The sequence below is a fragment of the Dermacentor variabilis genome, chromosome 4 (genome assembly GCF_050947875.1).
Source record: "Dermacentor variabilis isolate Ectoservices chromosome 4, ASM5094787v1, whole genome shotgun sequence".
Classification (NCBI taxonomy): Eukaryota; Metazoa; Arthropoda; class Arachnida; order Ixodida; family Ixodidae; genus Dermacentor; species Dermacentor variabilis.
In genome coordinates, this window is record NC_134571.1 from 21700960 (window position 1) to 21714657 (window position 13698).

Below are 13698 nucleotides of genomic sequence, written 5' to 3' on the forward strand. Positions count from 1 at the left end.
AAGGCTCTACCCAGCCCCGCATAGGAACCTTTCAGCCGCGGACTCAGCGACGTTACGCAGGCTCCAAACGGACACATACATAAACCTACATAAATTGCACATATACTACCCAACAGCATACAAGGACATATGCCCGTGGTGTGGGGGCACACCAACGCTCTACCACATCACATGGGAGTGCGCAGCTCACACAGAAGAACAAGAAGATAATAACACGAGAGCGAGGTGGGAGGCATTGCTATCCAGTTCCGCCCTCGGGGATCAGCTCAGGCTCGTTCGGAGGGCAGAAAGGATGGCGAGGGCCAGCGGTGCCTTGGAATAGGGGCCCGACCACACGGCGTTACCCCGTTTTAGGGGCAACGAAGTTCTTTCTACCAATAAAGTTTTGTTCTTCTTCTTCCCCTAATACATGCCTCAATCATATCGTGGCTTCGGCACGTAAAACGCCAGAACTTAAGAGAAAGCTTTAGCTCGGGTGCTCCTTTCTAAATACATGTATAGAATTTGTTTTTCTCGACAACTACTGCACCAAATTTGACGAGGAAGAACTTAATATCTAGTGACTATTCGTTTCGAATATTTTATTTAGGTCGTCAATTTTTTAATAAAAAATTGGCGAAAATAAAAAATTTTCAAGAAGCGAAACTATCATGTTTGCAACTCCGTAACTTAGCAACGAAAAATGATAATACGATTCTGCGAATTGCATCTAATAGTACATCTAAAGCGGAAAAAATTGATATGTAACAGATGAATCTAAAAAAATTTATCAATATGGAAATACAGTTTTTGCACGACCATTGTAAACAACGTAAATAATTACGTAAGATATAAAATGACACATCGAATTTGTCTGCTTTGAATGATCTAATGGATCCCGTTTACAGCACCGCGATATCTGCTCTTGATGCAGAGATATCAATTTGTAAACTTTGTGCTTCTATTTTCTTTCGAATTTTTGAAAATTTTTTAAACGACATTTAGGAGCTAAATCGAAATTCCGCTTGGAACAGTCACTAGAATTTAACTTTCTCTCTCAAATGCAACAAATTTCATTAAAATCAGCCCAAAGGTTATCTCAGAAAAACGTTCTCGCTTTTTGCATGTATTTGAATAGGCCGCGTCAGAGTTGGGCCCGAGCTAAAGCTTCCTCTTAACAATTATAGCTTTAATAAAAGAATTAAAACTGTAAATTAAAAAAAAAAGACAGCCGGTGTAGGGAGTCGCCGGCTGCCCAAAAAGCCAAGGACACGCTGAAAGTTCTGCTAGACCATCGACGTGTGTGTTGGTGCAAGTACCGGCTTGGTCTTCTTGATGTGACTGGTCTTCGTTACAGCCTGTTATCGAAACTGCTAGTTAAAGAAAAGTTGGCAATCGCTTAGCATACGCTAAAGAAGGTGAAGGCGACAGCCTGCGCGCTCTCGAGACATTCATTACATGACATTATATTACCGTTGGTTCGTGGGCTCGAGTGCCTTAATAAACTGCCCCTTAATTAACACCGAATGCCGTGGCTTCGACTCCCAGCAAATATCGAGAGTTCGACTCCCACTATAAGTCGTGGGTTCGACTCTCGACTTTCACAGTGTCAACTGGAATCCAACTTGGAGATATGGCCGGTTCGCCCATATCCATATTCGCCTTGATAACCGGCTACAGCCAACCCCTTTCAATAACGCATACGTTCTGAACCGTGGCTATGCACGCGCTGATAAAGAGCCCATTCACGTCCATCTTACCTGGTGCGCGCATCCAGGGGAATCCTCAATTCTGCGTGGGAACTCCGTGACATGGTGACAACTCCCATCGCGCCAACGAGACGTCGCTTACAGCCCGGTTTCGGCAGCATAATGCGCTTGTTAGGCAACTTGGCAGGCATCGACCCTTTATTTCTGTCTTTTCATGTTTAAGATAAATGTATATTATGACTCCGCAACCTACTTTGTAACAGAGTGAGGCGGTGCTTGTGCGCTTCTAAAAGACGGCAGCCGACTTCAATCACCGAAGCTTATTGGAAGCGCCATGACCGAAACGCGCGGTTTTAGCAGCGTGTGGTCCTTAACTATGCCAACTGACTCTTGGCGAAATGACAATCGCGTATAGCACATTTGGATCAGTATAGGCCGTTCTATAACAAACGGCTGTGCATTGAACTTTATGCGACTCTGTCGCACGGGCGCGATATATATACACACTAGTCGATATACACACTTAGCCGTGTGCCCGTCGCTGCACTGCAAAGTGTCGAGGGCTGTGTGGCCACGGAAGAACCAGCTACGAGGTTTTAGATCGCAGTTCATTGGTGCCCGTTCCTGCGGCGAGTGTCTGCGTCGTCCCTCGGCGTCCTCGTAACCGAGCAAATGAGCACAGCGAAGGATGAAAGAGCGAACGCGGCGCGCGGATGAAAGACGGCGATAGCGAAGAGAGTGCGAGGAGGAAAGCGGAGGATGAGGGTACCGCGAAGGCGTGAGAAGGAAAGCGTAGTGCTGCGCAACACGGGCTATGCGGTGACGATGGCTACGAGATGGAGCCAGAACAATGAGCGTCGTTTGTTCACCGATGACGCCACTGATACCATATGTAGAAGCAAAGCGCTGCATGAGCGGATGTCTGTCTGCGGCTGCTGCTGCGAATCGTGCCAACGCGTCACCCACGCGCTGCCTCTCGAAATCTCCCGATTAGCGAGGCAGTCGCGCCACTGTCCCCCAGCCAATATATCACGAAATGAAAACACGTATACAGCTGCGCTCAAATTTCACATTGGGGAGTATCGCAATTGTCGATGAATTTTTTACGTCCGTTTCACAAACAACGCGCTCTGGTTTGTCGTAAATAAATAGTCGCTAGCGGCTCAAGTGAATCCAAAGGACTGATATAACATAGTACTTTAACGAAATTTCATGGCTAATTTGATGCTGCAAGCACTTTGGCCATTTTTCTAGAACTGTAAAGTGACGCTACCAAGCATTGAAGACCTGTCAGAGCTGCCTACAGGGGTGTTGGTCTCAGTAAGTTATACAATGCCACGACCGTCCTTTCGTAGATCCTTCTGCTGAAAAATTTCGCTCGCTTCGGCCTGACTAAAGCGTCTAACGTGCATGCAGTGCAGGCAACGTATTTGAATGTAAGTGCTTGTGCGAAGAAGTGTGCAGGCAAATGAGGGCGAACACTGTGGGCAGGCGAATTAAGAGACATTATCCTTAGAAGCACGGAACTCGGCGGGTGCGTGCAGGTGCAACGTCCGTATGGTCCATGCCAGACAACGTCGTTACGCTCAAATGTGGTGGCACTGGCTCTTCATTTTCTTTCTTCCTCTTCTTTTTTTTTTTTTTCAGTACCAGCACTTGACACAGCTCGTTCATTCGCCACCATTGTGTCCACGAAAGCCGCTGTAACCCGACGTTGCTAGAAGTTGCGTTGAAGAGCGATGTCCACTTAGAAGGTTGCGGCACTTTTCGCATCTTTAGAATGTCGAACCTGAAATGATGCAAGTCTGTATTAAACGAAGTAACTGAACTCTCAAGAGTTCTGAGATAAACGAGTTCCGAGTTACATCACAGAAACACATGTATTACAGCTTTACAATTTCCACCTGGTTGACTACATACACCGCCTACCGAAATGAGCCATTGACAAGGAGATTTCCGCCTGTGCGGTCTCGCAACTTTAGCAATCAGCGTACATATAGACAAGGCGACGCGCAGAAGCGTTCAAAATAGCGCGCATTCATTGTGAGACGTTCAGAAAGTACCGAACGACAGTCGCCAAGCGGACCGCGAGACGCCACGCTGTGAACTTCGCTCGCTCTGATTGGAAGCGAATGTGATGACTACAAATAACGACGCGGATGGGAACATCCACAATATTTCGGTGGTGAGACTCGCTGCCGTGCCTGCTGGTTTAATAAGCGAATATGTAAAGGTGAAATAGCCGAACGCCTGGGAGGGTACGGTTTAAAAAAAAAAATCTAGTGAAGTACCAGCGCTTGCGTTCGTAAAAACAGACCGCTTTATGAGACAATTGAGGCGCGCGGACTTTGGAAAAGGCGCGGTGCTAAGCCTGGCCCGCATCTCGGCAGCCGCGGTCTCGACAAGTGTGTATGCGTCCTGTATAGGCGCAATTATTCGAATATGCTTTCCGTCAGGTTAAACTCAGAAAACTGAGTTGTGGTGAGCGGCGGTGTGGAGCTAACGAGTCAAAAGTTGTGTTTCTACTGCTGCGAATAACTTCCTTTAGTTATTGCGTTTTCTTTGGCAGAGAACAATGCTAGATTATCTCATTCATTTATTTTAAATGCGAAGCACTTCTTGGCGAACATTTGCCGCTTTGACAGGATCTATCTTTCTATCTAGCCGCTTAGGTCTTGGTGCTCTCATGGTCGTTTCGTTAAGTTGGTATGTAGTAAAATTGGCGTAGTAAGACAAGAGTATATGACGAACATAAATGATAGATCATGACATGAATACGATGACGTGCGTGTTAAGTGGGTCATGAAACAGCCGCCTACGTCTTGGTATGTACCAAAATCGGAATAGTATGACAAGAGTGTATGATGAACATAAATGATAGGTCATGACATGCGTGTCATGTTGGCCATGAAACAGCCGTCATGTGTCATGGTATGTACAAGAATTGGCATAGTATTTCGTTTCATTTATTTCACCTTAAAGGCCCGAAGGCATTACACAAGGGGGGGGGGGGGGGGGCGTACAAGGTGTAGTATACAGTTCAACAAAAACTCAAAGAGAAGAACAAAACTCAGTACAGAAGGTAAACAATCCAAGAGCAATGACAATATTGACAAAGTGCCTAGTGCCAAATGACAAAGTGCCTAAAGCACTTTCGAACGCTGGCGGACTACTTGGCGCGGTGACAGATGTGCAGAAGCTCCGCCAAAGTAGTTCTCCCTTAATAGCCACATAATGTTGTCCGCGAGTATAGGAAACAAAATTGATTTGATTGATTGAAAATAGATGAGTCGCTGTCCAGGAGCTTCCGCTGCTCCATCATCCACTGTTGCACAGAGCAAAGCGAATGATCGTCAGCGGCAATCGACCACTGAACAGAGATGGCAGTTAGCGCCAGTATGTCATCTTTTCTTCCTTTACTTTCTGAGTGACAGGTCCACCTATCAATCCCATGGGTACGTAATCTTTTGAGACGTACATTCCTTCTTTAATTAAATAGTTTTGACTATATACACAGCAGTTTCCTGTTCCATACGAACACAGCAGCGGTGCGTGCCTTCACTTACTTTGCGGGGATTGAGGCGTGCCCCGTCGTCTTTGTGCGAACGTTCGCCCACTCTGCCGTCCCTGCGCCTCTCCTTTTTGCACCCGCGACTGGACCCACTCACCTGTCACTTCGTCCAGGAAGGTGCCAGTGGGCAGTTTCTACTAACCCTTTGTTGTCGGCCCCGGTGGCGCGACCGGCAGAGCGAGCGCCCCTTCGGGACAGCACAATATGCGCACTCGCTTTCCCCTAGTTCTCCGGCCAGTTTGGGCATCGGTCGGACTTGTGCTAATCTTCGGTGAGATGCACCTACGGCGAGCGTGTACTTCGTTTTGCTCCTTTTCGTAACGCGAATTTCAGAGCGTCGCCTAGCGCTCTTTTTGTCTTCTTCTTTTCGCATTTTTTAAACTTGTGTCACACCATCTCAAACGGATTGTGCTCGTGCGATGGTCGTACGACGCCGGGATGCACTCATCGGAGGCCCAAGCTGACGGAGGCCGTACAGTCGCGATCAATTTGAAGGTGATCGCGCGAGCATCGACCGGTGCGCCTTCCAAGCAGCGTAGCGGCGGATTTCGGAACCGCGAAGATAAAAATTACGCTGCCTTCTTCCCCTATTATGCTCTTCCAGGCTGCAGCCATCACCCCCAAGACCAACTCGCCACATTTTTGCGTTTGTTTCCCTTTCATGGCAATGATCTGTGTGCGTCGCTTGCTCATGCATATCTTGGCTAACAATGACGCCTCCGTGCAAAGGCTCATAACGCAATCGAAATGAATTCGCAGGTTAAGCCGTGAACGCTGACGGGAGTGACAGCTTTTCAGGGAACACCAAAAGAGAGAGAGGGGGGAGCTATCTGATGTTTCCCTCTCGACCGACGGTGATGACGTAACGTGGCGCTGCTCCTAGTTTTGGTCGCCGCTCGAGCGATCACCTTCAAATTGATCGCGACTGTACTTCGCGCAGTCGCGGTAACGCTTCTCCCTTAGCGGCTTGTCGCGGGGAGCCGTCCTCCCGCAGCCACGTGCTAGCGGCACTACAAAGACACTACAACTTGGCGAACTGTGGAGTTGATTATCCCGCCTTGCCGTTGTGTTTGGTACACGCAGCTTTTATTCCTTCATTTGTTTGTTTTTAAGTTGTGGAAGAACGCGTTATTGAGCTGTGTTCACAGGTTCCCAGAATATCGCAACATAAGAGCAGCCGTCTTTGCAGCCGTCTCACCCGCCAAGCCAGGCGAGTGAAGACAACGCACCAATAGAAACGAAGCATGAAATAAGAAAAAAGTTAAAAAATAAAATAAAAAATTAGGAGAGAGAGAGAGAGAGAGTAGCCTGGTAAGAGGCTCCAAGAAAAGCCACACGCTGACCAGAGTACGTGTTCGAGACTGTTGTAACCGTGGAGGAAGGAAAAAACTGAGGAAGGGCCCTGACGTCACTCTTTATGAAAGTGAAGCCGGAAGTTGGCGTAGCTCCGCCATCATGTCGGGCCAGTTCTCCTCTCTTGTTTACATTTCTCACGAAACCACGCCGCGCTGCGCACAACCGGACTCCTCGGACGCGCGCGCTCCGATGAGTCCGATGCTCGAATAGGTCACCTTGTGCGACGATACAGCTATGGCATCTTGTAACCAAATCAGCCGTTGCATTTCGTATGACAGCCTCAGGCATGTTTAAACAGACTTCCGTTATTTTGTCTTTAAGGTCTTGCGGTGTGGAAGTTGGTGTGCTGTACACCTTGTCCTTGATATGACCCCACAAAAAGTAGTCCAGAGGTGTCATATCAGGAGACCTGGCTGGCCAGTTCACGGGACCTAGTCGTCCTATCCATTTCTGCGGGAACGCTGCGTCGAGCCAGGTCCGAGCCTTGGCGCTGCTGTGCGCGGGGGCGCCATCGTGTTGAAACCACACATTTGTGGCCCTGGCGAGCGGTAGATCCGAAAGGAAGTCGTCAACGGGTCCTCTGAGGATATCATTGGTGTAGCGATCTGCTGTCAGCGTCTGGTCGAAAAACACAGGCCCGATCAAACTACCGTCGAAAAGTCCACACCAAACACTAAATGACCACTGGTACTGGTGCTGCGTCTGTAAAACCCAGTAGGGATTTGAATCGCTCCAGTAATGAGCATTGTGCAGGTTCACCTGTGAATTGCGCGAAAAACTAGCTTCGTCACTCCATATCACTTTGTTCAAAAAATCCGGGTCGTCCTGCATCTTTATCAGAATCCAATTAGCAAAATCGGTCCTGTTTTGGAAGTCCCGTGGCAACAGATTTTGATGAAGCTGTACGTGGTACGGATGCAGGCGGTGTTTGCGCAGTATTCGCCAAACTGATGACCTGGAGACTCCGGTATCCTCGCTCACGCTGCGCACGCTTGCTTGGGGTTCCAGAGCGAACAGCGATAAAATATGCGTCTCGAAGTCCTCGTCAAAAACAGGTGCTCTGTGTCGTGTGGACGTAAAACTGCCCATCCGTCGCAGCGTCTCGAAGGCACGCAGGATCGTTACTGAACTTGGCCGCCTGCCTGGGTGCCATTGTTGCATAAGGTCTGCAGCGCGCCTTCTGTTCCCATGACATGCACCTAGAGCCAGAACCATGTCTGCTTTCTCTTCATTTGTAAACGGCATGTCTGCAGTGCTAGTAATCACTACACCAAAGATTCAGTCTCGCATGAGAGTGGCATAAGAAGATCACACGACAAACTGTGCTTCACCGCTGCTTCCAGCTTTCAAAATCCTCATTAGGAAACTGCAACACACAGCCGCCAACACCTCGCGGCGAAACATTATTCCCTGTATTTCTCTTTTGCTTCTGAGTGACAAAGCAGACTCGCCATCTCAGTATCTTATCAGATTGGGACTAAGTCGTCGTCGCCGGGTGCCAACTAGCTGACGCGGACGAAAAACCCCCGCCAAGATATCGGCCTGCCGCTGCAACGGGGCCGTCGAATAAAGGCCGGAGCTGATTTCGTTCACTGAAAGCACGGTTGAGAGCAGCACGATCGCGACGCGCAAATGTGCTCGTCACGTGATTTTTTTTGTATTTCGCGGGCTTTCTTTCGAGCTCGGAAAAAGAGGTACACGTAAGGTTTTCTTTATGGCGAATAATGGAATGCGGGTTTCTGAAAGTGCTCTCCAACTTTGCGAATCACATTTAGTGTCTAAAGTCAATATTAAAAAATTTAAAAAAATTATCTTAATTACTAGTTAAGTAATTGCGATACAAAAAATTTCCCGTGGTGCGCCAAATGCCTATCACCAATATGCAGTTAGTTTCACTCTCCTGACTCCAATATTTCATTTTTAAACCCTTGGTTCAAGTTAGCTGGGACACCCGGTATAACGCGAAGGTGACACTGCACACTGGAAGCCGCACCCTGCTGTCGTCGTTGCGAATAATTAAGCCGCCGGACCGTGCACCACGAAATAGTGATTGCTTCGTTGTGCCATGAAGCATGCTTCCAGTGGAAACATATACGCTGTTGATTGTGCATCTATAGTAAGAAGAAAGCTGCGCTAATTGGCGCATATTCCGGGATCGAGATATTGTAACTAGCGTTTTGAAGGTGCGAGAGGAGAGTGAATTGGACACGCGACACAATGTTAGACTTGAATGCATTTTGTTAGGCATATATAACATTGGGTGCTCTCTCCATATTAGTCTGATCAATGCCTGTGCATCGTTACTCTGCTCAGCGCTAGTTACAATGCCTAAATTCTGGGCTATGACAGCAACTGTGTCACACAAATGAATAGCGCCTCTCGCTGTAGGAAAGTTTCAACGTGCTCAACGCTTACTTGATATATTAAGCGAGGGCTATGCTACAAAAAGAAAAGAGGAAGAGCAAAAATTATATATCGATGCCGTCGTCATCTGCCTGCACTCGTAGTAAATGTTCGTAAACGTGGTACGATTGACGCTCGCGAACAAAATTCTGCCTACGCGCCACTTAATTACACACATCTAAATTCTCAGCTGTCGCTTATATCGCCGCTGTACGCGCGGTAACAAGTCATCAGTGTGCTTTTAGCGGCTGGGACGGAAAGAAGTCGTTTAAGCAGCATGGCTTCCTTTGAAGTCACCGACGATGTTTCCATCGCGGCCTTTATCGGAGAGAATGAGTACCTGTGCCCGACCTCCTCTGCAGTGTGACAACAAAGGCCCAGAGGGCTTTACGTGCGAAATGAAAAGCCAGCAAGCGCCCACGAAGCCCTCGCGCAGCGTGACGCACCTCCGTCCTCTTAGTTGACGCCACGCTGGTTGGAGGAAACGTACGTTCGCCAATCGGAACCCGACATTACGAATGGCTGTACAAGTTATAGTACAAACATCGTTATCGCGATGTCCTGCGGGTGAGAACGGGGGTGTTTGCGGAAAGACTCATTCAGTTGATCTGTGGCGTGCGCAAGGTAAAGACCGTGAGCGCAACGGGCTGGCAGGGTTCTTTCAGTGGCGGAGTTTTTTCTGTAGCGAACTTGGAAGTCTATAGAGACCTCGGAGAGAACTTCAAGCTCTGGGTTTAGACGTCGTTTTTTTTCGGCCAACTCCACGTACAGATTTCGATGGAAGAGACCGTTGGCGATCATAACTCTACAACGTTGGACGAGGATCTGCTTGCGTTTGTGCTTCGTGCCACTGAATGCGTACGGGCTGCGTTGAACAGACCTGTGAAGTCGAAAGCCAAAATCAACTTGAGGCGGTACGTCCAGAGGCAGTTGCACAAGTGCCACGACGCCTCCCGCTACAGAGTTCCCGGCAAGCACAGGAAGCAAAAGCTAATCTCGACGCCGACTCGGAGTGAGTCATCGGAAGCTTACGCTTCAATGGCTTCAGCGTATTCGCCCACGGTTCTGCGACAGACGCTGTTTATTAGTGACGCTGGCTACCCTGATGATGAGTACGGCTCTCTCCCGGCGGTCAGCGGCAACGCCATGCCCACTCAGTACTCCGGAAATTCTGAACGTGTTCAGTACGATACCAGCTACGTGTCGCCAGCGGGCTACGTATTGCAGCGTGGCGTCACCTTCAATACCTTCGCAATGCAAGATGTCTCAGGGATGGAAACAAGCCGCGATACAAGCGGATACTGCACCGATGTCAGCGATGTGTGCCTGCGCGAACACCTTTCATTTTGCTCGGAGGCAGGATGCGAAGACGCCGCTGGTGCAACTGTGGACCCCGTATTCCCTTCCGAAAACTGCGACCAGATTGTTCCTTTTATTGAAACTGAACTGCAGCGGTACGCGTGCGCTGAAGGTGACGCGCAAAACACTGAGAGTAGCAGCGACGTCCCCGAAACTGTTTCTCCCTCGCAGTGCGTGTACGAGCCACGTGACTGCACTCACGCGCCCTTCACGGAAGCAGTAAGTTCTGTGGTATTGTCGGCCAATGACAGCAACTCGTACGATCTTACCTGTAGCGCTGCTCCGCAACTCCTAGCCATGTATTAATATGATGCGAACAAGAAGAACAACGAGCAAAAAACACTCGTGATCTGAATATACGACTGGTTGATGCGCTCTATAATTACTTATGCGTACTTTTCATGTAGTAAATAATGCTTACTGAAACCAGAAAATTGTGCCACCATAAACTTACCGTTGTATGTGTTGATAGTAATACATTATTGCGCACGATCACATTAACTATGTTTGTATTCTTCAAGAAGGAACAAAATCTGCTTACCGTGGAACCATGTGCCATGCCGCTGCTTGATGGAGAGTAAATGATGTTGCTGCATAAGGTGCCTTGATGACGATGTTACTGTGGACGGCTATTTTCTTGGGCCTTCCGTGCGCTTATTCTCTGTTTCTTGAAGAATGGTTCAGCAAACGCCCAGAAGAAGACGTTCAGCAGGCAGAGGAGACCCATAACTTGAAAGAAGGTGTCGTACGACATGAGAATGTCGCGACAATAACCTGCGAACGCATTGTTTAAAGAGAAGGAGAGCATATTACGGGGATAAAAGAAGGAATAGATTTAGGGGCTCTTTTCATAAATGTTGTGTTTTATTTTTCCGGGTGTTTCGTGCTACTAAAATATTCTAGCAGCATTCTTAGCAAACGAAACAACACAGTTAGACGTATTAATTCACAATGTAGCACCTCAGATATACGCTGCGTTGAATTACGAGACCGACAAATGTTTCGTGCTGTTTGAAACTTCAATTTCCTGTTCACCCAAGTTGGCTAAAAGCGCCTGTGCCTCTAAATGCATATTTGGATGTGTGCACTAGATAAATGTTACTTTAGACAAAAAGTGTTTCGACAAGCTTCAGCTCGGGGGCTCCTATAGGAATACATGTCAATGGAGAAAGCGTTTTTCTTGGCAACCACTGCACTACATTTGATGAGATTTGTCGCATATTAAAGAAAAGTCAAAATCTTGTGACTATAGGAAGCGTATGTTTAAGACGTCAAGATTTTAATAAAAATGGTTGACAATCGCAAGATTCCAGAGAACAAAACTGTCAACTTTACAACTTTGTAACTCAGCAATGAAAAATGATATCACAAAGCTTTATTTCCTCGTAATAATACACATACAGCGGACAAAAGTTACGTATTCTACACCATTTTGCAAAATACCGTTAATATCTGAGTAGCACTTTTGCAAAACCTTGTAAACATTGTAGGACATTTACGTAGGTTGTAAATTGATACATCAGATTTGTCCGCTATGAACGCTCTAAGAGTTGCAGCTTACAGAACTAAGATTTCTGTTCTTGGTGCAAAGTTACGAATTCGTAAACATCGTTGTGCTTTTTTTCTTTCTAGCTTACCGATTTCTGGCATTTTTTTTTATAAGTAAAGGGCCTAAATCGAAATTTTGCTTCCTACAGTCTCTAGAACTTAACTTTGTCTCTCAAATGCAACATATGGTATCCAAATCAGTCCAAGACTTGTGTCATGAAAGCATTTATGCGTTTTACATGTATCTCGATAGGCGGCATCAGAGTTGGCCCCGAGCTAAAGCTTCCTCTTAACGCGCCCTTACGGCGACTCCTCGGTAGTTTTCGTGACTTATTATTATTATTATTATTATTAGTATTATTATTATGCAGGGTTGAAACTTGAGCTCATAAGAGCGTAATCATGGCTTCGAAGCGAATATGGGTGGTTGATAAATAACCGTTGTGGCTCCATTAGCTCGGCCGCCTCGACCCAGGGGTGTCTGAAAGTTTAACTGCGTTTCAAGAACTGCAGCGATACAGAAGGTAATTCGCGATGGATCGGAGACGAAATAGAAAAAAAAGATCAATTTAACGAACACGCACTTGCAGTTGTCAATGCCCACAATCGCACGTATGAATGCCATGAGTGTACACAAAGCAAACGTTATTGCTGCTGCTAATTGTAAACTGTTTAGTCAAAGTATTGCAAAAAAATATCAATTTTCCTGATAACGAGTTGCCTATTCCAAATTTAAAGATAGGGAAAGAGACCTGTCAACTAAGAGAACAAGGAAAACAAAATTGTATCAAGAGATAGAAAGACCTGCAGCCTCGTAAACTAGAATGAACAGTATCGCATGTTAGGACATTCAAGACGCAAGCGTACAACAGTCACGTGGTATGAAAGCGCAACAAGTATCCGGCGCTTACGTTAACAAGTTTCCACCAAAATCGAAGTCAACGTGGGGAAAAATAAAAAAATAAAGTTTTACATGTAAGCGCATAAATTGCAAGCTTTTCATTAGCAAGGCTGTAAACGAGGCAGAGCAGAACGGCACAGGCTACAAATGCATGCGAGGTGAAAGGGTGCAGCCACACGAGACGCATGGCCGACGGACGTTCTAGCAAGGGCCACTGGGGCGGCACTTTGACCTTCAAGATGGCTGTTCGGTCAACTAAACATTTGCGCTCAAAGAGGGTCCTTTGTAGCACGAAAAAAAAAAAAACAGTGTTAGCTTAAAGTGACACACTGAGGAAACGTCCAGCGCAATTACTACACAAATACACATTATATTCAATTCCACGATGTTCATGTGCATTCATAATCTGGCGGCAGCATGTATTGTCGATCGACTACTTTCGATAAGATGACGTAATCTCTAACCGCACTGCTTCGGCGACTGTCATTTGCAGATGTCATGGCGCCGTTGATGCGAATCCTATTAGTACAAGTGTGCGAAGTCGCCTACCTTATAATTATTTCATCGTAAATTTGTCGCCACATTCCGTCCTATGTACTATGCCTCCTGTCGCCATCATCCCCTTCCTGCAACGCGAAGTATCCAGCCGGAGACACGCACCAGGCCAGCCTCTCCAGCTTTCCTACGTAAGGTCTTCCTCGATACCGAGGCAGAAATAATACCGAGATTAAATGCATCTGTCCACAAGTTTCGTTCAGCGCAGTGGCTTGCTCTTGCTTAGAGATCAGTGTACACTGAATCTGAGACAGCGATCGGCTAAGACCAAGCGGATAGCCTTGCGAACTACCCGGCTACAATTCGTAAATTGCAAT

At 47.1% G+C, this 13698-nt stretch overlaps 1 protein-coding gene across 4 annotated transcripts in view; it reads right to left on the reverse strand.

Annotated features, from left to right (window-relative positions):
* Positions 1–2284: 2284 nt before the first annotated feature.
* LOC142578776 (uncharacterized) overlaps positions 2285–13698 on the reverse strand; it is a 45479-nt gene continuing 34065 nt past the window's right edge. For all 4 annotated transcript variants that reach the window (XM_075688342.1, XM_075688343.1, XM_075688341.1 and 1 more), the window contains 2 exons: positions 10919–11151; positions 2285–3477 (listed from right to left, as the gene is read on the reverse strand). In XM_075688342.1, the coding sequence (XP_075544457.1) occupies positions 10994–11151 (158 nt within the window). In that variant the 3' untranslated portion in view covers positions 2285–3477; positions 10919–10993. The remainder of the gene's footprint in view (positions 3478–10918; positions 11152–13698) is intronic.